The sequence below is a fragment of the Acanthaster planci genome, linkage group LG01, assembly GCF_054643075.1.
Source record: "Acanthaster planci isolate LZ-2023a linkage group LG01, COTS_SCS, whole genome shotgun sequence".
Lineage (NCBI taxonomy): Eukaryota > Metazoa > Echinodermata > Asteroidea > Valvatida > Acanthasteridae > Acanthaster > Acanthaster planci.
The window spans coordinates 31,395,411-31,422,979 of NC_141777.1; the positions used below are offsets into that span (position 1 = coordinate 31,395,411).

Sequence of the window (27,569 nt, forward strand, 5' to 3'; positions counted from 1 at the left end):
TTCACGTAAATCTTGTCAAGATAAATCATTCAGTTTACTCGTCTTCATTGTACATTTTAATATGATAACAAGGTGTAGATCTAAATTAGGAATTGCCACCTTATGCATACATACTGAGTAACTATAGTACCATGCAAAACCTGTTTTTTTCTTTACAAATGTCTGAATCAGTAAGAATGTAAGCTTTCACAACAACGACTGTATTGCTTTCCTAATAGCAACTTTTTTTTTAGAACAAAAAAATTCTGAAGAACCCCCTGGCCCTCAGCTCTTTGAATTAGGAGAGAACATTTTTTCAGTCTAAATTATGAAGTTGTTACAATCTGACCACCAGACAAAAGTCAATCTCCCCTGCTTTTTTCTTTAAATGCACACCCTCCAAAGTTTTGGCAAAACGTCCAACGTATTACTCCTTGCACGTTTAAACCTCCACAATCCCCACTTGCCTCTCACAGTATTTTGCCAATTATATAGGCTCAGACAAAAGCCTATTTTACTATGACATGAGTATAATCACTGAACGTTCAAAAACTTTGTTCACGCCTAGCATAAAACACACGATGAATATTGATATTCTTCAAATGGATAAACTTACATGAGGAATCAAAAGCACAGGTACAGAAAATTGCAAATGCCACTAACTCAAAGCAATATCAAATATATATTCGAAATGTACCCAGGGTCATTCCAACTAAGCGGATAGCGGTTCTATCTATTCATCTCTTGCACCAAAAGTATTACAGGTTTTTCATATTTCATTTATTCATTCTCATGCAGGCTCAGGCCTGTTGTGCTTCGAAACTCGCACTGAATACACATCTCGTCATCGATAAGACAGTACGTACTGACCAGTTCTACTTGACAATTTGGAAACATACTCCCTGTCTGCTTTAACCCTAACCCTCCTCAATCCTTCACCTGTTGGAGGACTGAGGAGTGTTAGGGTTAAAGATTCAATAATTTCTTTCTTACACAGGAAAAAATAAACAGCACTTTTCTTACATTTATAATAATGTATCAAAATTAGCCATTTCTCCTTTACATTGTATAATAAATACTTTAATAGTGAAAAAGACCACAAATTTGGTGGATTCTTCGAATGTAATGAAGTCCTGCAAGGGTGTGGCCAACCACGAGATGAACAAAAAATCCACCTTGATCTAACCTCATGACTGCACATTACTAATTGTGTATGAGCCCTGAAGAATGTTCCTCTAACACCCTTTATACCGTCTAACTACATCAACTTTCATTTCTAATACGAGACCAATTTTCACATAGAAGCGGAAATTAAAGTTTGAATTTTTATATATGTAATGCATCAAATCGGTTCAATATTTTCTGCAATCAAGGACTTTTTGCTTTAAAATTATCATCAGTGTTCCTGGTGCTGGTGGTACCAACAGATGTAACCACAAAATTGATCACATTGATGGCTTATAATTGCAATACGACTTTAGAGCAATGAACGGCAATTTACCGTGCCACTGGTTGTTCTTCCTCCATCTAATGAATTTACATCTCGCAGGAAAACAAAGAACAGCCAGTCACACTGTGTAAATGTTCGTAAACTCAACATATGTTTGCATAATTATATTTGCATTCTGTATTATTTATTGTGTCAGAGGCAATACCTTCCAGGCAGTTGCAAAGGGCCATGTATTTAGGTATCTTTGTGTACAGATAGATCTGCTGGCAACAATGGAGGTATGAATTGTAACAGGTTTCCAAGCGAGTAATTCAAACAATATATGTATAATCTTATTCATCGTGCACACTGATGGAAATGCTATATAGGAACTGGGTTTTTTTTAAGTTGAATATAAATGCAGAACTGAATTAATGCTCATTTAAGAACAGGGCAGATAAAAATGGTTAATGTATGGGGGAAAAATACATCAAAATTGTTAACTGTAAGGTAATGAAAATCTTTACTACAACAGGTGAATTATGGCACAAATAATGAATTTTTTGAGTGCAGTGGTCAGAATAATTTCACGAGGTGACATACTGAATGTTCTCTTTCATGAGGCAAAGCCAATTGGAGAATAAAATTCAATCTGCTACCAAATGAAATGATTATTTCCAATGCATGAATGTGAAACATTCGTTATTTATTTTGTACAGTTCCTGAATACATCGTTTGGTAAACTTTGTGTACAAGTCGCCCTTGTACCTTGTCAGTCCAAAGTGAAAATGCACAGATGAATTATTCATGTTCTGCCTTAGTTCATACTCAAAAAGTCTGTTCAAGGTGTCTTACACTTTGATCTAACCATTTGAGAACCTATTCAGTTTCTTTCTATTATAGAAGCAAAACTGTTACTTATGAGTTCAGAAATGTCCTCATCTGACTGAAGACACAATGTGACCAGTGTTTTGCATTTATCGGTATGGCCCTAAACTTTGTGTGTTTGTGTGAAAAGCCATCAATGCACCTTCCAAGTGCACATTCATGTATACACTATGCACTGTATGCAATGCTCTCTCTGTGAAGAGCCGCAACCACGCGTACTGCACGTAAGTATCACCCATATAAATAAATTGCAGACAAAAACTATACGTTTAAGGCACTGGCCATTAGGGAATACTGGTTGTTATGGATATGAGTGCTATAAAGTCAGGGTCCCAAAGCGTGACATTTTTTGTCCCCCAAATACATCGGACCAGTGTAATTTGAAATGGAAATGTAACTGAAATTAATTTAAAACTGTTTCTATTTGTCTGGCAGGTAATTTGCATTAATTCATTAAACTTGGAAATTGCAGAATGTGTTCTGAACACACAAAATCATGTCAGATGTGACAGGGTCACGAAAACAATTGGACCCCCAATTTATAGAATGATCCATTATGCCACTGAATACTAAGTGCTCAAATTCAAACCAATACAGCTGTGATTTGAAAAAATATTGCTTTCATTACACTATTGGAAAAACAAGAATAAACAATGCATATTTACACAGATGCAATATATAGGACAAAGCCTCTTGTCTAATAATAATATCTATTATTTACTTTAGAGTGTACTGAATACTGAATTGATCATTCATTGCAACCGATTTCATGAAACAAAGTGAAAATGAAACTTAAGTAATTTATTAACCATAACTAATCTGCAAGGCAAATGAAACACCTGTTAGTTTAAAATAGCAATCCACATGTAAATTGAGTGCACATTGAACAGTAGAATCTGCACTGAAAAGACTCTTTTTGAAGACTTTTTCCCCATCTCCTCTCCTCTTTCCATGCATCATTCCTGTACATTTTGAACAGTAGTTCAAAATTAATATGTTTAAAAGATGAGTACCATCATGACACACCATTAATTACAAGTAAGATTATACGCAATGTAACTCTTGTTGAAATGACGGAAAGATTTTCTGGTACAAACACCAAGGTGTTACAAAAGAGGCATTTCTCCTTTCCGAAACGGTAAATCAAAGCCTGGCAGCAGCGGTAAAAGTGAAACCCGCTTTATCTCCTACACACAAGGCACAGACAGAATTGCTTACCTCTAAGAGCACTTACTAGCAAGAGTGCCCTCTCAGTGACTTCTAATGAAACAATCTGACGACAGTGGTAATGAGTGGAATTGAACCTGCTTCACGAAAACGGAAGCTGCAGCAGCACCAGTCTGTTACCCACCTGGTGAGTTCTTAAGACATGCTGCCCAACAACTCAATTCCTCTGGCAGGTCTCACCATTCCCCACTGCCACCATTCAAAGAAGTCAGACATACCCCCTTATTATTAGATGGCATTGTTGAGGGTGTAGGCTACCGCCTCATTCTCGTCGGGATTGAGTTCATCCATGTCGTCCAGTGTCTCGGGCCCCATGTTCTCTTCGTCCAGTTCCCCTTCAAACATGGCCTGCAGTGACACCTGTACATTTCTCGACTCTGCGGTGTACCAAAACACAATGAAAGGGATAAAATGTTGATGGACCATGGATTCAGTGGTGCTATTCTGAGAAAAAGAGATAACCGAGGCACTTATTGAGAATATATTCCCGCTAACGTTTTAGGTGGGCATATTAGGTCTCGCAGGAATTTTCCCAAACATTCTTTGAGCTTTTTTTTGTGATCAGACAGGCATATAAGATATAACATTAACAACAGGCATTTTCCTTTTGACATTTGTGACATTTGAATCTTGATAACCTCATTTTTCAACATTCCAAGTCAGAGACACTATCTCCATTATTTCAAAAATAAAGAACTGAGAAGAAAGTACAACAGCAAACTCTTTTCCTGCTTACTTTTCCCAATGCGGAAGCGTATTCCAGGATCAGCGTTGGAGTTCTGTCCTTCCATGTCACTTGTGAGGTTGAGCTTGTCTATCTTGACCGGCTTGCTTGCCCTATTTTGGTTTTCCTCCGTCCTTCATGCACACAGTAAGCATATAACATTTCATCCAAACCCAACGATATGCAAAGTGAGGGGCTGTTTTCAAAGTACACACGTATGCATGCATAAAATGATTGCATCAGACCTCCACCTCTGTAGGCATGGCATACACACAGTGCCCCTACCCACATTCCATATTGCCCTTTAAGTTATCAGACCAATGACATTGGTCGTGGTATGATCCACATGAAAAGTGTGGAAGGTGCTGTACCAATTCTGATTGAATAAAAGCTTGCTCTGGTAGGTACAAATAGGAGAATGTGCAATCGATTTCATGCCAATTTACTGTGAGCAGTTTTACTGCCCTGAGTATGTCCACACTGCCCTGGAACCCCAACCCCCCTTGCAAGGCATGCAATGTAATTGTGCCAACATACTGTACATGTACTTTATGCAGGGCTCCTGAGGAGTTTGCAACATGGATGATATGAACCACTGGTAGCAAAACAAGCAATGTGCAATTTTTCTACGCTTGAAAGCAACTGCAAAAGCCACTTCACCTAATCCCTTAGATGAATACATGCACTCTAATAATAGATACGCCAACAAGAACAAGATTACACTGCCCGTGGCCTAGTACATCAGAAAAGTCACACATACATTCTTGAGTGTGACAAGATACTAACCTGGGACTTATCTTTCAAGAATTTCAAGCGACATTTCGGTTGAATTGTTTTAGCTGATTTACCTCAAGCTGTTTCTTTTTTGGGTGTCAACTTTCTGATTGCTGATTAGCGAAATCCAAGCAAAGAGGCTGATTTCCCCCAAAATGAGAGATAGTGAAAATTTAGGTTTCCGTCTTCAACCCATTATTACTGACCTAGAAAGCAAGCGAGCGAAACAACCATGCCAAGCGTGGATGGGCATAATTGGTCCAGCTATGATTACTAACAATCATGATTGAGTGGCTAGTTCCCATAATGACTGCGAGAGTTGCCCGGGGAATAATGTGCATTTACTGCAAACTACCTACTGATACGACCTCACTGATGAGGAAAACCTTACATGAAAATAAAGACACGATGCCCTCAGGACTCATGCCACATTGGTCAATGCAGATAATTACATCATACCTTTTTTTAAAAACATACTCAACCTGACATCAAAACCATCACTTTTTTACATGTAGGCGTTAAGCCATAAAATTGTAATGTGAATCAATGCTTCGGTACACAGTGCCCAATCCATGGCAAAGTCTGCTTGCTTTCAAAAATTTCATTTGTTTAATTTCTGTTTTTGCTATCTCTTCTTTATTTCTTTATTTACAAGAAAAAGGGATGCTTAAGTGTTCACTCTTTCCTCCAAAAGTGGATTATTGGGCCAAAAATGTGGGGAGATTAGCTTTTGACATTCTGAGTAGATCTCCAACAACTAACTCATCTCAAGGCATTGCTTTGTGAACAACCATAGGAATTTGTTTGCACTATTTCCGTCAACCTATGTCAACATGTCATAAATCCTGCTGACAGTAAAGCCTCAGTGACCCAAACATCAGGTTATGATCCTCTTCTTCCTCAGAAATAATTCCTCACATCGAGTCTCTTTACATGGTGTATGAACACCACTTTAACCCAAGCTTTACTCACTCTAGTGTCAAAAGTAGCATGTTTTAATTGGTAGGCCCATTAACCCAAACCATTCTGAATCCAACAAGCATAGGCATGATTTCAATGGTCCCTTGGGGGTTAGGGTTGATCTAAAACTGAAAGGAGGCAATCCATGAAGTGTACACAAATCCTGAAGAAACCGTCATCCGTGTCAATGATGGGCTTCCAAAGCTACAGCTGCATCCATTTGTCCACACATTTGTGGCTTTGGGGCAAAGCCAACACTTTACAGCATTGAGTCTACAGGGTCCATTCATCTTTCACGCAAAACAAAAGCAAACTGTGTCAGGTCAATACCTGCTTCATTGTCATATCTGTGAATCCCTGCAAATGAACAAAGCTTCCCTCATTTAATGTGGAGTGCAACCTAGCTTGAGGTCAGAATATGACTATGGTCTACTCACAGGTCAACTCCAAGTCCCAACTCATCGATCTTCTTTTCAATGGCGCCCTCAGTTTTATTCTTGGACAGGGAGTACTCTACCATGAAGACTTCCAAAATGAAAGCTATGAAGATGCTGATGGAATAAAACAAAAAGTCAGAGTGAAAAAAAAGCAAACTCAAAACAGCCAAGTCTCTCTTTGTTAACTGGCCTGGGGGATGCGACAGCAGCACGGCACCTACAGACTCACAAAGCAACCAGAATGAGCTAACGTGGTATTTCAGAAAGCAAGGTCCATTCGGGAAGAAAGCATGTCTGCAAGTCTGCATAGGGTCACATTGATGAGGTAAATGTCATATGCGCGTCGGAAGGACCTCAGATGCGCTTCATTTAGGGCATTCCCTGTTGGACCACCGAATTGACTCATTAGAAACCACCGTGGTGGTGATACCACCATATAATGTGAGCATTCTTAAACTCGAAACACCCATTTATCAATCCTCCGACCAGGATTGGAAGCCATTATGTGGTAATACCACATTTGTTGGTTCCACACATTAAATTTCCCTCAACCAACATGGTATTCTGACGAGTCAAAGTGCACATGCCCCTCATTGCTGAAGGTGTGAGCTGTGGGCATGATGAAGTCATTTTAATAATGGCATCTCCTTGGATCAAAGTAGAATGGACACAGCATTTAGAATGGTGTGTTGCCTTCAGTCTCCTTGTAAAGGTAAGCTGGCAAAAGTATTGCATGCTGAGCAGGTCCGTGTAATTAGGCCTGAACAAGGACTGCATTATGCATTTGCAAATGTTGGTAACACTGGAAATCTTTTCATAAATATCAAAGGGAAATCATTTATAAATGTTTGCAAAGTTTTGATCAAAGGACCACACTCCATGTATTGGTTTATAAATGACTAGGCAAACATACTTGACAACGATGACCACCATGAGAATATGGAAAAAGATGAAGAACACTCTGGCACCCTTGTTTGTGACGAGGACGAAACCACTGGCTATCAGTGTGACCAGTTAAGGATCGAGGCAGGCAACAAGACACCAAATCAATTAGGATCACATCTTGCAAATACCCTAATCAAAATCACAGAAGTGTTTGTTTAGACCTTGTAGTTTCAATGATCACATAAAAAGTTTGACACATAATGGTGTTCATGTCCAATCAACTGTATTCTGTTACCATAGTTACCAATTTGTAATAGTTGAGTCATTTTGGTGGTTCTTCAGAAGTCAACATTATACAGAAGGAATTCAACTTAGGAACCAAGGTGGTGAGTACTTTTAAGGAGTAGAAATATGACACCTTAGCATAAATATGCAAGAAATATTCAGTTATTTGCAAAGGATGTTAGGCCCTGACTTCTCTTGAATTCAGTTTTTCAGCTTGAGTTCAAGTTTTTTTCCAGATCCTGAACTAAGCACTTGGTCATTTTCGGCAAATAGTGCAATAAAAATGGAAGCTAAGCTTGGAATGCAAGGTTCTTTTAATGCTTTTTCTCTTGCCAGGGAATTTGTTTTCATTTCACAAATGTGAAAACAATTTTCCACTGTGGGAAAACAATTCCGCACCTTTTCACTCGAGTGGAGAAAAGTCAGTGCCTTTTCACATGAGTGGAAAACATTTTCCATTCTTTTCACACAATGGGAAATATTTTCACACCTTGTAAATTGCAAATGTGAAAGTGGTAAGTTTCCAATTGCAATGTTTTTCGCCTTTCTTCCCATAACTGAAAGCCCATGCACCACATACACTTTCTCAGTCTTAATTTCAACTGTACCATCTCATATTTTACTATGCTTCTAAAACTCTGAAAAAAAGCTGTTACTCCAACGCTAGTAGTCAGGAATTCAAACATGGCCCCTGCTACAAAAGGATATCATGCCACTGGTTGACAATCATCAACTCAAACAGGACAATAAATGCCTTGATGATGTTGTTGAAGTTGTTGTTACAGTAGTGGTGGTTGTAGAACTCTGATTTTGTGAAGTTTGTCAGGTTGGTTCCACAGTACAGGCGATTTGCATCAATATTGCTGCCCTCGTTTGGGTAGCCATGGTATTGAATCAAGTCATGAAATGCACCCATCCCAACGATGGCAAACACATAGAATATAACCTTCAAGGAAAGATATGTAGATTTCTGATTAGGGTAGTTGGCTTTGGTAGAAGTACAAAGTATTATACAAATACAGCATGGTTTGAGGGGAAGAAGTGGGAATTACCGGTCCCAAGGTGTAGGTTTTGGTACTTCCACAAAAAACTACTGCCCAGAGCAAGCTGGATACTCATCAGGATGACGTCATTTAGGTATCGGTTTTACTTATTGGATGCACAATGAAATTGGCCAATGTCGTGTTCCAATTTGCTCATGAATATTAATGAGGTGGTGTAATATTTACCATTTACCAGTATGACTTTCATTGTCAAATGAGTATGATCAGTTGATCAAACATTGACATGCGTACATGCATGAATTTTTCAGTAACATAAGTAAGCTGTCATTTTACATAAATCTGAAGTTTAATGGTAGATTAAAATGAATTACACTTCAATGATTAATAGATGTAGGTGTATATGGCATGCAAAGCAATAAGCAATACTAAATTACATCTTATATTTTATTATCACATGCTAAATCATCACATGCTAATCTTCACTTGAACATCCCCAAATTTATAACTCCCACTTCAACAGATTTGCCTGACAAAAAGGGGAGTCTCACTCTTAGCCAAAGAAATCACTGCACGTTTTGTCCCACTGTCAAAGATGATTAAACATACACACACTGTGCCAATGCATATTATCAGCGAGTGCAGGATATGTAAAAAAAAAGCAAGGAAAGTGCAAAAAATCTGTGCTCATCAAGATTTCCATTATGTTCCTGACGTGTCCTTGCCCGGCATCAAATACCAACACAGCACTGTCATTTTGACCCAGTGCTTTTTTGTTATCTCAACTTAACGGCATCCAGACCCGAGTACAGAGACAGTTCACAAGTCCCGGATGGTTGAAATAAATCTGTATGCAGTGTGTTAAAAGAGCACCATGAACAGGCCCTGTGCCATTATGTAATTAGAAACGCAGAGTGCTTGTTTCAACAGAACCACACCAGAGGGTGGTGTTCAATGATTATATATTCATGTACAAGTTGCTTCATCAAAAACTTGCACGATATGAAAACTAACAGGCACAAATCTTCCCTCTGCATGTGATAGGTGCAATCACAATTTAGTTTTTGAACCTGTAGAGAGAGAATGTAACCCTTCTTGGGAACTCGATGGAGTTGGTTTCTCCACATCTGACAGTCTTTCAAGGGTCATCATCATTCACTAACTGCAATTCTCACTTCAAAAATGAATCACATCTGATTCTTTGCATCCAGGTACTACAGTGTATATCAAAGTTCAAATCTAGCTGTTACTGGGCAATATCAAATCAAAACATACTTTGACATGTCAAAGGTCAGGTCAGCAGTGTTAAAATAATATAAAATGTTCAATCATGAAAGAGTAGTCCTCCACCACACATCGCACATCATGCATCAGCAGTTTATAACTTGGCATGCGACTGACGACGTGTGTTCACGTGACTACCATGTTGGTGTGAAGTGAAATGGTGGCTCGATCATGATGAATGCGGTTGGCTGTAAAAAAATCTGGTTGTCCCAGGTGAGCACATTACACTACATGACAACTCTGATTGAGTACTTGAAAAAAAAAAACGAGGTCAATAAATGGCCAAGAACCTTGATTCTTGAAAAGTATTTTGAGTACAAGGCAGCGCTTTCTTTAATACAGTGAGCTGAGTGAGGCTGACATTCCGATGGGCTTTATTTATGAGCATCATATCCTCTGCTACACTCAAAGGACTAATTGCTACCAAAACAGTGCTGTGTCTACACTACAGGCATAAATGCACACAGAGAAATGCAAAATATCCTCCAAAAATTCTTCATGTATGCGTTCCAAAACTCAATGAAGCCTGTGCAAACGTTTACATGATGGCAGAGGGCCTACTTAGAGGTTTGCAGTGAACCTTGGAGATGGTGAGTGCAGGATGGGATGCTAGCTTTGTTTGTCCACTGCATGTGTGATTATCCTACTCCAAATGGAAGAATGGTCATGATCATGTCGATCCTGCGGACACAACTACAAAAAATAAATGAAATGTTATTCCACATTAACAGACATCAATGTCCTGTCCACAAGATATTGCTGCATATGACTGCGGCATTTCTCTCTAGCATGACAACGGCAAATATAGAAGCCAGAGCAAAAGGTACTTGATTCGAATGTAGTCAACTGTAAATACTGAAGGCACACTCATCTCTTCATCATGGATATCCCTTGGTAATTTTTTCTTCTAAAGGTAATGTTTGGAGAAATTTGGAAATTTATAAGGAAATTCTCAAGAAGAGTAACCATTTTGGAAAAAACATACACTTGTTAGTGGACTATGTGCAGGTGTACCAGCAGAACTGGTGGTTAAACAGAATGAGTTCTTTGAAGCCATTTATTAATAAGTGTCTTTACAAAAGCTTACTTTCCAATACATGCGGTGGAAATGCAAATTACTCATTACATTTTTTAAGGGAATATGGCATTCAAAGGTTTGTAATAAATAAGCTACAATATTATAGATGGATCATTTATTAATCGAGGTGAAAAGATGGCGTTATTGCATTTATATTTCTTAAACATTACAGTGGTATGAACATCAATTGTTTCCAACTGGGCACAGAACAAACCAGTCCAAAGTGTGTACATGCAATTTATCCATTAAGTGGTTCTCCAGAGTTGGAACTAAATCTACAGGTTTTGTGTCACCCACAGAATTCTTATTCTAAAATGAAAGAAGACCACTAGGCAGACAGTTCAATGAATAAAACATTTTGGTTTCTGCTCTTGGCATTTTAGCCTGGTGTCCTCTGAGCAAGATGTCTTGCTTTCTATTTACATCTTTGTAACAACATAAATGTGAATGAAATGTACGGTTAATGACTATTTTAAATGAAAATAAATTCTAGAAAAAGAGTGAGGAGATCTATTATACTCACGAACAACACTCCACCAAATGTCAGAATTGATGGGCCAATGTTTGTGATGGTAGATATGATAACCTGGTACCTGCAGAGAGTAAAAACGAAAACAGCAAAGTTCAGAAGCAAATTTAAACTTGCTTAGCAAAATATATGGCCTTTGCCAGAAATTTAAGTGCAATGACTCCAAATATAAAAAAAAAACCAAATAAGCAACCCAACCCAACCCAACCCAACCCAACCAAACCAAACCAAACCAAACCAAACCAAACCAAACCAAACAAAACAAAACAAAACAAAACAAAAATAGTGACTGCTCAGAGTGTCTGTTATCAACTATAGTACTGTTGTTCAACATGGAAATGCATTTTAATGGAACAGAATATACCACTCAAAAAGAACCTGGTGTGAGATATGACTTCACTAAATGAATGGAAATGCATGAAACAAGCCTTCACTACTTGGTGTACCATGGGCTTTTCAAGGATATTTTATGGTACCATTACACATTTCATTCCGTGCTTTTTTTGCTGATTAAGAAAAATTTCAGCGGAGAGAACAAGTTCTAAAAAAGTACTACAATACAAGCAAAGAAAAGCACAATGAATTTTATTTTTGCTCTAGACTTTTTCAAGCAACAATGCGATTAAGTATTAAGTACACTGAAACTATCAACTGAAATATTGGACAAAATCAACAATTCAACAAGACCAAATTCAGAGATTCCCATCACATCTGTTGGTAAAGTTTGACAAATATAATACTTCAAACGTTTACCTGAACATGCGTTTGTCAAAAAAGACTCACATTGGTAGTCTCTTCTTCAAGGGTACATGTTTCATTAGGCTGTCCGTATATCCTGTATTTTCCTTTGGGGACTGTCCCAGCATCATTTACTGACACAATGCTCTTAATTGTCTCCTGTGAGTGATGACTGTTTACCTTTCAATACTTTGTATAACTCTGAGCATTCGCATTACTCGTAGGGAGAGGATGAAGTCCAGGGCTTTTCCTGAGTAATCGACTGCAATACAACGGTACAAATTGAATGAAAAAAGGCAATAAAAACTAAGGAAACTTAGCTGCATTCTGGCTGGGCTTTCAAGCAGTGGCATTTAAACTTATCTAGAACATGGTTTAAAAAACAGCGATCACAAAACAAGACACAGGTATCAGAACAAGAGCTTGTTTGGCGTAAGGTTAATACCGCAGAAAGTATGATGTTCCACTTACTGGGCGTTACTTTTGAAATTTCTTCAATGATGGTTATAATCAGCGCTGATGAAACAATTACAAAATCGAATCTGTGTACAAGGAATAACAAAATAAGAGATATTTAACAACGAGGGCAGTACAGTGAAGTCTGTGCATGAGTGATGACAGGCTACTCCGTCACCAAGCAACAGTAATCTGTGAGGACACTCATGCACTGTTAATTGTTTCATTTGAGCTAGATGTACATGTAACCAAGGCTGTCTATGGTAGATTTGTTTCACCTGTTGGGATTCTACTTGTGCACAACATCCACTGAGTTCATCACAAATGCCAACAACTCGGTGAATGAGCAGTACAGACAAGAAATGTGACCCCCACAAGATAAAAACCATTATAAAAATGCCTGTGGAATCAATCTGTGGGAAAACCGGTTCGTTTCATTCTTTACTACTGCAAGCAAGAGAAATCCTTTGTCGGTGATGAAACAGGAGGCTTGGTCAAAACATGAATGTTGTTGCTGCGATGTGTTCAACATCCATGCTTGGACCTTTTGAGTTAATGCATTTCCTGCTGACAAGTATTCTTGCTTTTATACTGTGCTTTACCAAACATGAACAGTTCTACTGTAAAGCGGTGGAGGAAACTATTCAACATTGTTCCAACAACTTCTGCTGCTTAACTAGCTTAACTAGAACATGTAGAACAGACTCAGAACTGATAGGAAGAAGGTTGATTGTATATCCTGGAGGAAAACAAAACCAACATGACAGTTCTTAACTGGTTAATGTTCAATTCAATGCTGAAGTTATGATTAATTGAATAGCTTCATGTGGTAGTTAAGTTTCCCTTGGGCCATGTTAAACACAAGTCAAAACATTGTCATGACTTTTATGTGGACAAAGACATCAAGAACTGCACATGGTGAAGAACTCCTTTAATGTGTCTTGGTTTGCAACAATGTTTCAAGGATAATTTAGACTTTTTCTGAAGAATTGAATGATCTTGCCTGGGAGCAATCTTATGATTTTCCACTGAATTTCCACAGTGTTTCCCCAATTTTGACCTCTTTTCCGATGGGGCAGGCTGTACTCACATGTTCCAGAAATTGTGGAAGTACTTGTAAAAGCCGAAGACGTACATCTTGAGAAGGATCTCGACGATGAAGAGTGCCAGGAAGAACCACTCAGCTTGGTCTAGCTCGGCGATGATTAGCATGGCATTTGCCACTATGACCACATCAAAAAAATACCGGAAAGATCTGGTACAGGAAAATAGGAGTGGCAGAACATTTGATGAGCATATGAAATAGGAAGAGAAATAAGGTTGCCTGTGAAGTGCCATGTTTTGGCGGACACGTTTCCTTATTTTTAGTCCATATTTCATTTGTTTAACCACTTGCCTCCGGGGTTTCCAGAACCGGGCACCTGGGATTTGTATGCATAGCCGGGGTAACCGAAATGAGACAAAAGAGCTGGGCCTTGCAACAAAAGACCATACTCGGAACAAAAGACCAAGCTGCTGGAATTTGCCATCATTTTCAGTTGGCATTAGCGGAGGTAATCCATCATTGTTTTGAAACAATATACCACTGTTTGAGGCATTCAGTGCCAGTGGATTATCAGCAGGGCAAAAGCGCTCCAGCGATGAGCGATATTCCACCCAACAGGAAATGGTTAAACTCAAATTTCTACATTTACTTATAATTCAATCCACATGCTGATGAGGAACTGTTTTCAAAATGTTAAAAAGTAGGCAACATTTTGGTGGACCAAATTTCCCCATGCTAAAAATTTCTGTTGCAGAACGACTGTTTTCCCTTTAAAAATGGGCTTTACGGGCACACTTACTTATGTTTGACGCATTTGCAGATGAATTCACTGACTTTTGAACTGTAACACGAAGGAACATACTTCTGGAAGAACGGTGTACTCGCATTGACCGTGGACAGTTTGACGTTAAGCAAGTCAACAATACGTAGAAACTCTCGCTTTTCTGTGAAGACAAGCGGACAAGACTAAAATATCATGTCACCCATTTACAAATGGACCAAGTACAAATGCAAATATGGAAAGTCCAGGAATTAGGGGTCCAAAAGTGTCACATTTACGTGTCCCTGTTACATCTGACCTTTGTCATTTGACATGAAAATGTCACTGGAATTGTTTTGTTTGGCAGGTACATGTAATTTGCATTAATTCACCACTCTTGGAAAATTAGAAAACGTGCTCTGAACTTGAGAAATCACTTGTCAGATGTAATAGGGACACGAACAAAATGGACCCCTAATTTCTGGAATTATCCAAATCATGACTGCAAACCTAAACAAACTGCAACTTTGACATAAAACTATTACTTCTTTTACTCAAGTTGAACTATGTTAAACTTCTGTGGAATGGCAAATGTTTGTTGTTCATGAACCCGCCCTCTAGTATCTGTAGGGCACAACTCACCAATGTAGCCATCGTCGTCTTCATCCAGTACTTTCCACAGCAGTTTGACCTTCATCGGGCTGTATTTGGGAATGACGTAACTCATGACAGCCTGCCATCGTTCCCATGTCAGCACAAACTTGCCATCATGGGTAACGCGGAGGATGTCCCAAGCCTTGGCCAGCTTCCGTCGCTTCAAGAAGACAGAGGTCTGCACCTCATTCTGAATATGGGATGATGGGAGCAATTCTAAAATGAAACTTCTCAAAGAATTCTCAATGTACTTGTTATTTGTTACTTAATGCCAACGTTATTTGACATGTTTTACACAAGAATACATGAGGGTGGCTACAACTTGGAAAATGATACAGTTTCATTGGTGGGGGGGGCAAATTGAGAATGTTTCATAGGTAGGCACAAAAGGTTGTCAACGCTTGCTTCCCCGTACATGGAGGTACCCATTACTACTCCTAGGACAGAGGGGAGGGGTGAAGTGGATTGCCTATAAACAAAACAGCTGGCCAGCAGCTGGATTTGAATGGTTTACCATCTGATCACCAGACCTGAACTCACTAACTCGTTCACTCTTACATCACAAACCCTAAACACCAGGCATCCCCCCCCGATTAAACTGCTCTTCAAATGGCAAGTCTGATACCTTTAAATGCTTGCGATAGTTCTTGTAGATGACTGCAAGAAAGATGCTCATGAAGATGTAGTTACACAGCAAGACAAACACAACAAAGAAGATCATGTAGAAGCCACTGGCATCATAAGCAGGCATCCTGAGAGAAACAAAAAGGGAGAGGTTTAAATGTGGAGGTACATACATATTTAGCATTTCACCAAAGAGTAATTACAAATTGTGATATTACTGGATGTTTCTCACAACCTCTTGCCACATTATACACTGACAAATTACAAAGTGATTTCACATTTAAAGGCAAAAATAAATGTGCGTCATGAATAAATGCATGCATTACAGTGGTTACTTACTTTAAACCAACCAGTAAATTCAACTCATTGCATATTGTGAACCCAACTGTAGATATCACAGCTGATCACCTCAATGTGCACCCATAGACCAGCTACATGTTGCTTTGCCCTTTCTGCATGGCAGATTTCAAAGTCTTTACTCCAAGATTAGTGCACCTACTGGCGAGAATTCTTCATTAGGGATTCTTTTGTTCCCCTCTACATTTTGACTTGCCTCCCAGCTGCTCTGCACCTGTTGTTATTCTCTTTAACTGGTTTCATTTTTAAATATAACTATCTATTTCAGGTTGTATGATTACTGTATAAATTTGTATTCAATATTGCTTATATTTCAGTTTTTATCAAATAAATAAACCAATGAATAAATAATAAGATTAATTTGAACCTAAATCTTGAAGGCCACAACCAAAGAGCGATCTGTGACTTGGATTGTTCACTCACATGACATCAGGGCTGTTGGCAGTGGTGACAAGAATGTAGAGCTCCCAGATGTTTTCAAAATAATTTACAAAGTACTTCTCTGATGATAAGACTTTCTCCAGTTGACTACAAAAAAGCAGAAAAACCCCAAAAGAAAGGAAGAAACATATAACAGAAAAGATGCAGAGGATTAGTTTTCTGAATGTTATCCATTTGCTGGAGGACATGCATCCAGAATGGCTTTCGTTTCTGTGTTTGTATTTCTGTGCTAGCCAGCCAATCAGAACCAACAATAAAACAATATCTCACATAAAAATCAAGTCTGTCAATTCAATGGCTCAGAAATAAAATGTCATCGTAACAAAACTGTAATGTTTGAAAATACTCTTAGGGCCTTACTCTGAGCATGAAAGAAATGTTTTATTGAAACAGACAACTTTTTTCAATCTTCTATTTATAAAACCTAGTTTTTGGAGCCAATGTATATAAATTTCAACCAGTTTTATTGCCCAAATTCATGTTTAAACAATGTTTTCTATACGGTCCTTTTAGCGCAATTTATCAATAAGGACCTTGTAGCATTGACACAACGAATTGGTCCAAGACCGTCAGTTGACCTCACTGCATTAAAACCATGGCAGTGTCCAAAAGTAATTTCTTTGGAGGGTGTAAAATGTATTTTCCTTCAGTTCTTAGCTCCCAAAACACATTATTTCCACACTGCATATCATACATATACACATTCATGTAATTTTTTCAAGACAAGTGGAAAGATCCACAGTTACAAAAACATGCTTCTTGCCTACTTCCTGGCACTACGTTTTTACAATGATTTGATTATACTATCAACAACCCACTGAGGGCAACGATAGTAAATGTTAACTGATTCTTTGCAAGCAGCGTTCTCCTGGATCTCTGTAACAAAGTATGTTCACATTTGCTTCAAAACTGAGTTCCGTATTTAAGAAACCCTCAGTGTTGGCAGTGAATTACCTGTGGCTGGCTAGAATCTCACATGGATGAATTGTTGAATATGACTGAATCCAACGAAATGAAACTTAATGCCATTTTGATTCCATTTTAGTTTGCATCAGAAATAGTAAACCAAGCCTTTTGTTTTGATGAAACAATATTATGGGTACCTTCTTATTCCAGAGTGCAGGATTCTTTTAAAGGTTTAAAACTCAAATGTGCCACGGTTGTGGTAATTTGGGACTCATCACATTAGGTTGGGTCACAATTAATTATGTCAAAACCTCTATAATTGTGAAAGTAATAAGCCCATTCCAAATGGTCCAGCAGAGTGACCAACATGACCAAAGAGTTCTCCTTAAATTCCTTGCAAAAAGGAACATTTGAAAACAAACTCTCTTAAGCCTCCTCAGTCCCGTAATCGTTTGCTATCCCCCAACTTGCTTTAGAGGTGATCACTTACTCGTCAGCAAAGAGTTCACGGCCCAGCAGAGCAAACAAGAAAAGAAATAGAAACAAGAGGACAAGCACAGCCAAGATCTCTGGCAATGAACGACGGATGTTACGGAATGAGCGCCTGATCTGCCAGACAAACAAGTAACACATAAAAATGTATGAGTTTTTGGAGACCAAAAGTGGAAGAAAGGGTTCTAGTTTCTTTGTGATTTAAATATCTATACATGTGCAAGTCTGTGAGATGATTTTTGTCACTTTTACAGAAATCGCTGTCAAAATCAAGGAGTCCACTTTATATTCAAAGATGAGAACAAAGCTACTGTGTTGACAGAAAATTGTTCCTTCGATGTGGCATGTAAACATGACTTAGAGAATTAATTGCAGCTCAGAAATAGTCTTATAAACTGGGATCAAAATTTATCTTCAGTTAGTAACTGTGACAAAGCACATGGATCTCACTGAGCACTCTAACCTATGCTGGAATGGTTTAAGCTAGTCCTGTGCTCTCTAAGTGGAAAAAAAGTGAGCAATTCCATCTACTGTGAATTATGGACAAACCAGTCCCATGTGAAGTACATGTAGGTGAATATAGTTCTTGAATATAAGATGTGTCACTTCCAAAGAGGATGATGCCACACAGTGTAAACGGACAACCCACAAACATTCACAAGTTCTTTAACTACATACACCATAACACATCTTCAAATCTCAGGACATTCCCATCTCATCTGAAATGTTTGTAGCTACTGGTAAGATTTTTAAAGAATGTGACATACTTCTGCTTCTCCTTGAGCACACATTGCAATTGCCTGTAGTTGCTAAACTGCCCAACAAGAAAAACACCAGTCACTGATTAACTGCAAGATAATTATTCCCCCCCCCAAAAAAAAATAGGACAAACTCACCTCTCTCATTTCAGGAAAGTTGACAAGGAAGAGAGGTCGTAACAATCTGGACCAGCGGAAAACCTTCTCTGTTACCCTTGCCTCCACCAGGATGGTGGCGATTATCATATCCACGCACATAATCTAAAAAACAAGAATGTTAACTTTGAGCAAAATAAGCAATTCCACAGTTAGAAGCGACCTGCCCTAAAAAATCTGCAAAAGCGATCCTTTGTCACTATCTGCTCTGTGTACAAGCAACCTCTCACAAAGCAGAGAGATGCTGGTGGGGGACTTTTTTTTAACTGGGTGCCAGACAGACAGGCAAAGACTGTACTTTTCAACAAAAATTGGTCATGTGTGCACAGCCCCGCCTGTGCTAGCAGGCAAGAGCTTGTGCACCCACAATACATGCACATCCCAACTGAGGGGTTGTCACAGCTACGTAAAAATATGCCATCTCTTGTTCTCCCATGGAGTGGACAGCACTCCAGAGGCGTGACACAAAGCAGATAACACTGTGCTCTTTATACATAAATCTACCTCTATAATAAGTTGGCCATATTGAATAAGATGCGAAGTTTAAGTTTTCTCTTTGGGAACCAAAATAAATATATTCAATGATTTAAGCAACATTTAAAGAAAAATGAACGTGAAGCACCGAACCCAAACTAGTCTAGAACCATCCCACTTGACAGATTCCATTCAATAAAACAAATTCAGAGAACATGAACAAAAATGGCTTTGTTGTGAATACGGCCAACGGGACAATCGTTATCAATTTTGAAAACCTGACCCTTGAATGATTTCAGCCGGTACATGCCTGCCTTCAACTTACCGTAATGGCAATGACCAGGATGATATTCTTGGCATCTGTCCACCATATTTTACGTGGAGTGAAAGATCGATGGTGCACCATGCGAAAGATGAAGTAAGCAATACAGGCCAACTCAAGCAGCTGGGTACTCTGCATACAGAGTATATCAAGGGCAAAAATATAATTACAGGTCAGGAAAACAGGGGCATGATTCTGCAACCTCTAACCAAAAACATAGTACAATGAACTTGTTTGTGACATCAAAGCAATAACCAAGAACATGTTTAACCAGAAATAGTCATCTGAGACTGATAAATTATGAAGTAACAGATAACTTGCCATTTTCATTTAATAGCAAGTTTCTTATCACTTCAGTACTCGCTTTTCATATTCTAATAGAAAGTGCCTAGATTATCTGCTTATTTTCTGCCATTTTGAGAACCTGCACTGAACCAACCCTAACCTTCTGTGATAAGGAACATGGACATCACACAAGCACAACCAATGTCACAAGAACATCCAACCAGCATCAAAAGTGAAACATGTTTCTGGGCACAGTTGCCAAAATACGCCACTGTGAAGAGGGTCTATTCAGTCTTTTGATCGTTTCAGGAAAACCTGACTAATCCAGATGTTGGAATAAGACGATGACAGTCCAGCTGTTAACCTCCATCCTGCTGAACTTACACCACACTAAAAAGCCTTTCTGTTGAACCATTTTGAACTCTGTTATTAATAAAAATGTGTGGCAAGTTCATGGCTCACGTCTCAAGTGAGGTGCAAGGCTCAACAAGAAACTTGACATCTGCAAACAAGCACTGTACACACTGCAAAGTCTAGTGGGATAACAATGGCTGGACATGTACATGTATGTATTTTGATCTAGTAACAATCATCTTGAAAAACTCAAAGAATGCCAAACAGCCACAAAGAACATAGCACAAAATATGCGTACTGTGGAATGCTCTGGTGAGACGGACAAGTGCAACAGTTTTCAATGCCTCTCTTGATTGTACTTGACCAAGAATGAGTAAAATGGAAGACAAATGCTCACCCAGTATGGCATGCCTAAAGTCTCCACCGCTGGCTCCTCAAACAAAGCCAGCGCGAGGTCCAAGAAAATAAACAGGTAGAGAACGAGCTGCATGAAAGTGTTGTTGTACAGGTGATAGTTCCTTAAAAGTAAAACACCAAAATGGAAACTTGTGAGTAGTCAAATAAGAAGGCAAAGAAATCGTATGTACGACACATTGTAACTGCACTCTTGATATCTTTTAATGTCAAATAAGTCCTTGGTCCCACATGTAAAAGCCATTCTCCTCTCTAGTGTGGAGTCAATTTTAATAATTCGCTATTCAAATAATTGACCTTCAAGTTGATCAAATATCCGAATATTCGGTCATACTGACGAGCAGATTGTTGATGAACAAACCATATACAAAATCAGTTGGAATAATGCACACAATTGTGCATTATAATCACTATAATAGCTTCTCACATCTAGGAGTATCTCCAGCCACGATTTAGCAAGATTTAAGAGATGAACAATACATGTACTTCTGGCCCTGTTGAAACTTTCTGTTCCTTTTAAATTGTTTAATAAAATAATTTACTTTTGAATTGTAAGATATCTGTTGCTTTTCATTTGAATCTGCTTGAAACAAGCCTCCATGGTAAAATTTTTTTCATTTAAAACAAAAGAAAATTTTTCCTTCCTTTTCCATGAATTTTGCATTCGAATATTCAAATTTGGAAAGTAATATGCAAATGTCTGATAATGGATCGAATATTCGGCTCATCGGCACAGCCCTACTCCTCTCATGTTTTTATAAAACTTGACAAGTGTTCTCAGTTCAACTATTTTTTGCCTTTCCTTCTTTTCCTGTCTGTTGTCTGTTATCTCATCAAGATGAGATTGCACTGGTATAGTTACTATAAAACTTTTGCCTAGTGTCCACCAAGATGTCCTTAATGTTGAGTAATAAAGCCTTCAAGCTGTTCTCAGCTTCATCAGGGAATAGCTTAAATTTCGTTTCTCCAGTGATCTACATCCCTATGGAAATGGCCATTTTGTAAATTTTATTCTATACCTTTTTATTACTTTTTTATCTTTCAAGCAGACTTCTGTTGCTTGTGTTCTCTTTGCAGACATCCCACGTCAAATTCAGCAAGAAATTCAACAAGATTTCATGAATTGCATTGATGAAGCTTTTAAATGAAACTCTGTAGGATTAACAAACCTTACTTTAAACTTTTGGGATCTGTCATGAACTTGTAGTTACGGGAATGCTTGGCATCAATGATGTAGGTTGCGGCAAGATATAAGTCCTGATGATAATGCAAATAAATAGCACTTAAAGAAATTTTTAAAATTTAAAAAAGTTGTGATTAAGTTTCCTGTTAAATAATAATAAAAAAAACAGACTTGAACTGCTTTTCTCTTCTGACATTCCTAACATGATAATATGGCAGGGTTCCAGCAGGCAAATCTTGAAGAGTAGACAAAAGTTAGCTATTAAATGCAATGTCTTTGCTGTCACTTACACATTCTTCTTTACGCAATTTCATAATTTCTTGGCAATTGATCTGAACTACAGGCAAAGGTGGTAAATAATTATGATTTGGAGACACAAATGACTGGAAATATGATGCCATGTACATACATGTACAAGTATGGAACCTTACACACAATTCGCTTTGCACGTTACTGCCATAGGCATGCAGAGCCCTGACCTGGCAACTTGTACAATCACGTCAGAATCCCGTCAATGCAGCTTTTTGAAATATTGTCCAATCGCATGGTATAAGAACTAACGCAGCATGCACAAAATTATTAAGCAACATACATGTACATGCAAATCACTAAACCAGCCATATTTATTGTGTAAAGCTGCCAGATAGAGGCTCTGCCTGCCTACGGCGGCAGCGTGCAAAGAGTGAATATACTGTACTTTTGTGATCAAGTACAGAATGTAATTGCTAAAAATCACTCTTTGAAAATACTCCAAAGTAAATTGTACAGGTCATTACAACAATGTGGGTACAAATCCAAACACTGTATTCCAAAGGGGACTTGTCAGTTACCTTAAACATCAATGTGTGACCTTTGAACGTTTGATGAGTACAGTGCACACATGTACCAGCTTCTGAATCACCCTGCCACTTCATAAATCTTATCTGCTATTCATAGAGTGCTAAACTTATTTAACCTGGTGTTAAACCTGGTCCTACACTAATGCCTCATTCAACTACATGAACACCTCCTTCTTTTTATCAAGATCCACATGCACACTCAGTGGAAATATCACTGCCATTTAACAACGATTAAGACTCAACAGAGAATCCAATAAAAAATGCAAATTTTGTCTGGTGACCTGTTAATTTTATTTAAAGAATGGAAAACTTCACCAATGTTTGAATTTACCATCCTAATGGATGGCGGGGGGCGGATTGATATTGGAGAGCAGGCTTCATTCACTTCAAATCCAATGCAGATAACCTGTCAAACTTCTTTCATAGTTTTAAACAGGGAATAAGCTTTAAACAGGGAATAAGCTAATAAATGGACAAGCTCAACTTCAGTGTCTAGATAAAATAACCCACACAAGCAGTTGTGGAAACACAAAACCAAAGAAATCTTTTCTGAAAGGGGATGGAATTTCTGAGCATATTTATCATAACCCCTTCCCAGATTATGATATGGATTTACATGTACATGCAAGCTCTCCCTCATTAAAAACCAACAAAAAGCACTCACACTTTCATTCACAAGTGTTTCTTCTGTCCTCTCTTCTGCAGTGGGTTGATTGAAGAGGTCAATTGTTACCATTTCACCCTCTTCAGTCTTTATGAAACTGACTGAGCGAGGGCGCACTATGGATTCTGTCCGTTCTCTCATGAGCTCTGCATCCTTCGCCTTTATCTTGAGGGATGGCTTGTAGGAATGCACGTGGTTGTCCATTTTTTTTCCCTTTGTTATCTTCTTGAGATCCGCTATGAAAATATGAAATTATTAGTTTCAGTTTCGATCCAGAGGGGTCATTCCATGAGGTTGGGGCACAATTTGTGAGGGAGTCAATTGTTACATGGGTTCTGTAAAAATGAACAGCTCTTTCCCTGCATGTGGATTCCAAATTGACATTGTTATACATCTTGCAAGACTGAACACAGAGGTGTGTGTTACTTTTACAGAGTAAATGACCTACTCTACAGGTCATGACAGGTGGTAAAAGTTACCAATGTAACAAGGGCACCGTCACATATTTTGCCCCAACCTGGTGGAATGACCCAGAGATGAAGAAATTGATCATTTTTGCCCTCTCAGTATGTCAATTCTGCTAAACAAGTGTCATCATATTTGTGAGAAAAGTGCCCTGATTATGAGCACGAATTAGTGGTTGGCATTTTCATATTCTGTCCTGCTCAAAATATAATAATGATTTCAGTTAATGAATGTAAAGACTCAAATGACTTAAAACTTGTAAAATATGAGTACACTTGCCTAAACGTTTACTTACAATAAACTTCCCGAGTATTTTGTGCATGTACATGTATCATCTCACTACAAGCATACATGTACATGCAAGTGACAGAATGCAGGCTCAAGTGGTAAAAAAGAAAAATTCCTACAGGGATATAAACCTATCCCCCCCTCAGAGAAAAAATATGGAAAATAAACAAAGATTTCATGTTTGAAAAAATAAAGAAATGAGAGAACAACAAAAATTGTGTTTGTTATGCAGTGCACGGATTGAATGAACTGAAATGGCATGTTGTGGGTTATTGTACATACAGGTACAAAAATACAGAATTTGGAACTTGCATTATGGCTTCACTAAATATACCCACTACATAAAAAATTGCATTCTGATGCCAAATTCGTCATAATATCATCACAATGTCAGTCAGTCATTGCACATACCAGTAGCCTACTTACAGAACTGCAAGTCACTTTGCAAGTGACTTCCAGTTCTGTATACCGGTAGCCTATGTTTACATGGTCCTCATGAGCCATGCTAGGCATTTGTACAGAAACATAGATGCAGAAACAGAATTCCAGTTTTGTAAGGAGGGTACTTTCCAATAGAATTGTCTTACCGGTATCTCTCACGTTTCTTTCCATGCTTATAAACTTAGTTATGCCGATTAAAATTAATTCCTTGTTTATCATCACTCAAAATTATATTTTTGGGCTAGGAGGACTTTTGATATTTCAAGTTAGTATTTTTAAAACTTTTCAGATTCCTTGATAAACAAGGAATAGATTTTCATTGGCTAAAACAAAGTAGCATTAACATTGATTTTAAAAAAGCATTCCTTAGCTTAGGCCTACTTTGTCAATGTTGATTGTTCACCCAGTTACATTTATATATCATCAGACTCCCTAAATATACAGTCCTTTTTTCTGCACACTCACCTTTTAGTGATCGTTATGCAGACGTGCCTGCTATTGAACAACCAGTGGCCACTTGTATTGTTTGTCCATGTTCAAAAGTTTTGTAAAAGACCCCAAAATGCTTGAAATTAATCCTGTAATCTAAGTTTTTGTGTAAAAGGAATAAACAACCCTTTTTTTGGCCTAGATACAAATACTAGAGTTTGTGTCGTGAGTCCCCTAAAAAATTCAGGAGTCTTCATGTCATCTAAACGTTCGCCCTCTATTCTCTAGTATGTACTTTTAACGTGTCACATGATGTCATTAAAAATTTGTTGATTCAGTGAAGCACTTCGGGGTGGAAATACATGTACATGTAGGACCCTTCGCTTAATTGAAGTTCCAAAATGTAATTTTTTTGTTAATTTTGTCAAGTGAGTGAAATTGAATAAAAATTAGTGGTGGATCCATTGTAGTGTTTTTCTTTTTTCCGCAGAAGAGAGCTAGATTAATGGTTGACACTGGGTCACCCATGTTCGTGTATGAAGGTAATCAATGGTAGGATGGGATATGCACCAACATGGAAAGGGCACATACATAAACCCAAGGGTGTGGAAGGGGTGTGGATGGGGATGGGGGATGTTCACCAATGTGTGATGGTGCTTGAGGGTGTGCGAATAACAAAGAACATGGCAGTAAATGTTGGGATGGAATTAGGAAGGTGTTCTCCGAGTACATTAAGACTATTTGCCTTCTCCTTAAAACTATTTGTTCATCAGGATCACAGATTTAGTTTTGGAGGGGGATTTAGGGACAAGGTGGATGTGGATGGTTAATATGGAGTCGTGGGATGTACATGTACAGATGAGGAGACAGACCACTGGAGGGTATGGGGTGCCATATTTAGTGTTGGCTAGTGAAGAAGATCAAAAGTGACAACAAAATAAGCAAAGGACACATTAAGGGACTTTACCTGTAATTTATTGTGCAAGGATGTTAAATAGTGACAGACTAAGGAACCTCAAGTTATAAAAAGTAAAAATACAGTTAATTATTAAAACTCATTTCCCCATTACTGATTTAAGAAAGTTATTCAAATGAACTGGAAATGACTACTGGAAGATTTGAAGTTTGAAACTCTTGAAATTGCTGTAAAAACGCCAAGAATAAGTACTATTTACAATGCCAAACACCAGGACTTGCCCTTTCAATAAATATATCTTGTGCAGCATGTCTTGGCCACCATAGATTTCAAATGCGCCAGCTGCATAGATTTAGGCAGGAATTTTTACACACATGTGGTCGAACCTGCTATAAGCTGCATACTCCTGGGCACGAAAAGAAGTAACTTTTTTTGCTTGAATTGCTTCAATGACAGGCTGTGAGTTGTACAAATAAAATCATGTCTAAAATGTTTCAACTGAAAATCTTGTTTCAAAGCCTTAGGTGCGCAGAAACAGGAGGATCGAGGATACTTATAAGATGGCTGGTCAGGAAAATTTTACTTTAATACTCCCCAAGTAAAAATGTTATAAAGTCTACAATAGACCTACAGTAGCCTAGGCTAGTATTGGTTCTTAAATAGCAGAAACACCTCCTGTCTCCTGACAACGCCCGCCCCACCACCGGCATGTACCCAATTCTTAATCCACTTGATGCAGGAAAAAGGCCAAAATTTGGGGGGTATTAAAGTGATATCTTTCCAGCTGGTCTTCTAAAAGGAGTAGGCTAGTAAAGAGAGTTTGTTACCCATGTTAACCAACAGACCAAGTTTGGAAAACGATATCATCGTGATTATTGGTCTCCACTTGCCATGCTCGCCCTGGTCTAGATGGACAGACTGTACTGTTCGAGCTACTAACCTCAAAGTCACCTGCGTTTGTAAGCTTATCATCCAGTCATCGCGTACTCAGTGATAGTCTTTCTTACTTTTATGGCATGCAAATGGAACTCTATCAAGATCAAAGTCGAGAACATACATGTACATGTACGTAGGATTGTGTCATTAAATGGCAGGAGGCCAAGGAGGAGTTGCCCGAGTCCGCACACAGATGATTGGTGGTACACCTGGCCCTCGGCGGACTTTGTTAAAAGTAAACACTTTGAGACGTCAGGACTTCAGATTTAAAAAAGTTTTTCCTCCTGTTCAGAATGCTCAATAGAGGGCGTACTTCTCGCACAGAAAGGCTTTTCTGGTGACGGCCTGAATTAGCGCGCAGGCTGGGCCACTTTTTCAAGTTGCAGCCCTGTAAAATATCCATGGTGACATTGTTGGGTACGGTGACATTGTTGGGTACATTGTTGGGTACCTGCGCCTTCAAAATACTTGAAAATCTCCAAGGTCTTCGAAACAAACGTCAAATTAATTTCAGCATCTTTCAGCTTCTGCTCAGTTGGTCGGCAAACTAATCAAATGACTTGTAGGTAAAATGTTTTATCAGAGGGTGATCACCCAAAAAGTATTTTATAAATAACAATGTAACATTTGGGTCACTATCTGCGATATTGACCTTCTTTTTGTAAACTCCTGGTTTCTTGAAATGTAGTAAA

The 27,569-nt window shown here is 38.4% G+C and overlaps 1 protein-coding gene across 3 annotated transcripts; it reads right to left on the bottom strand.

Annotated features, from left to right (window-relative positions):
• LOC110976753 (two pore channel protein 2-like) lies at positions 1-27,082 on the bottom strand. Of its 3 annotated transcripts, none has more exons than XM_087139967.1 (21): positions 26,882-27,082; positions 23,403-23,638; positions 21,891-21,973; positions 20,700-20,820; positions 19,667-19,795; positions 18,850-18,972; positions 17,952-18,070; positions 16,538-16,642; positions 15,759-15,885; positions 15,122-15,323; positions 14,519-14,663; positions 13,765-13,929; positions 12,690-12,760; positions 12,399-12,480; positions 11,475-11,544; positions 8,297-8,534; positions 7,332-7,422; positions 6,419-6,532; positions 4,260-4,381; positions 3,742-3,900; positions 1-3,258 (listed from the first exon to the last, which is right to left on the bottom strand). In XM_087139967.1, the coding sequence occupies exons 2-20, from the start codon at positions 23,604-23,606 to the stop codon at positions 3,752-3,754; spliced, it is 2,460 nt and encodes an 819-aa protein (XP_086996093.1). In that variant the 5' UTR covers positions 23,607-23,638; positions 26,882-27,082; the 3' UTR covers positions 1-3,258; positions 3,742-3,751. The 3 variants fall into 3 exon arrangements, with proteins under 3 accessions (XP_086996093.1, XP_086996089.1, XP_022086007.2); XM_087139963.1 differs by adding an exon at positions 25,993-26,039 and having other exon boundaries at positions 1-3,900; XM_022230315.2 differs by having other exon boundaries at positions 1-3,900.
• Between the last annotated feature and the right edge of the window lie 487 nt (positions 27,083-27,569).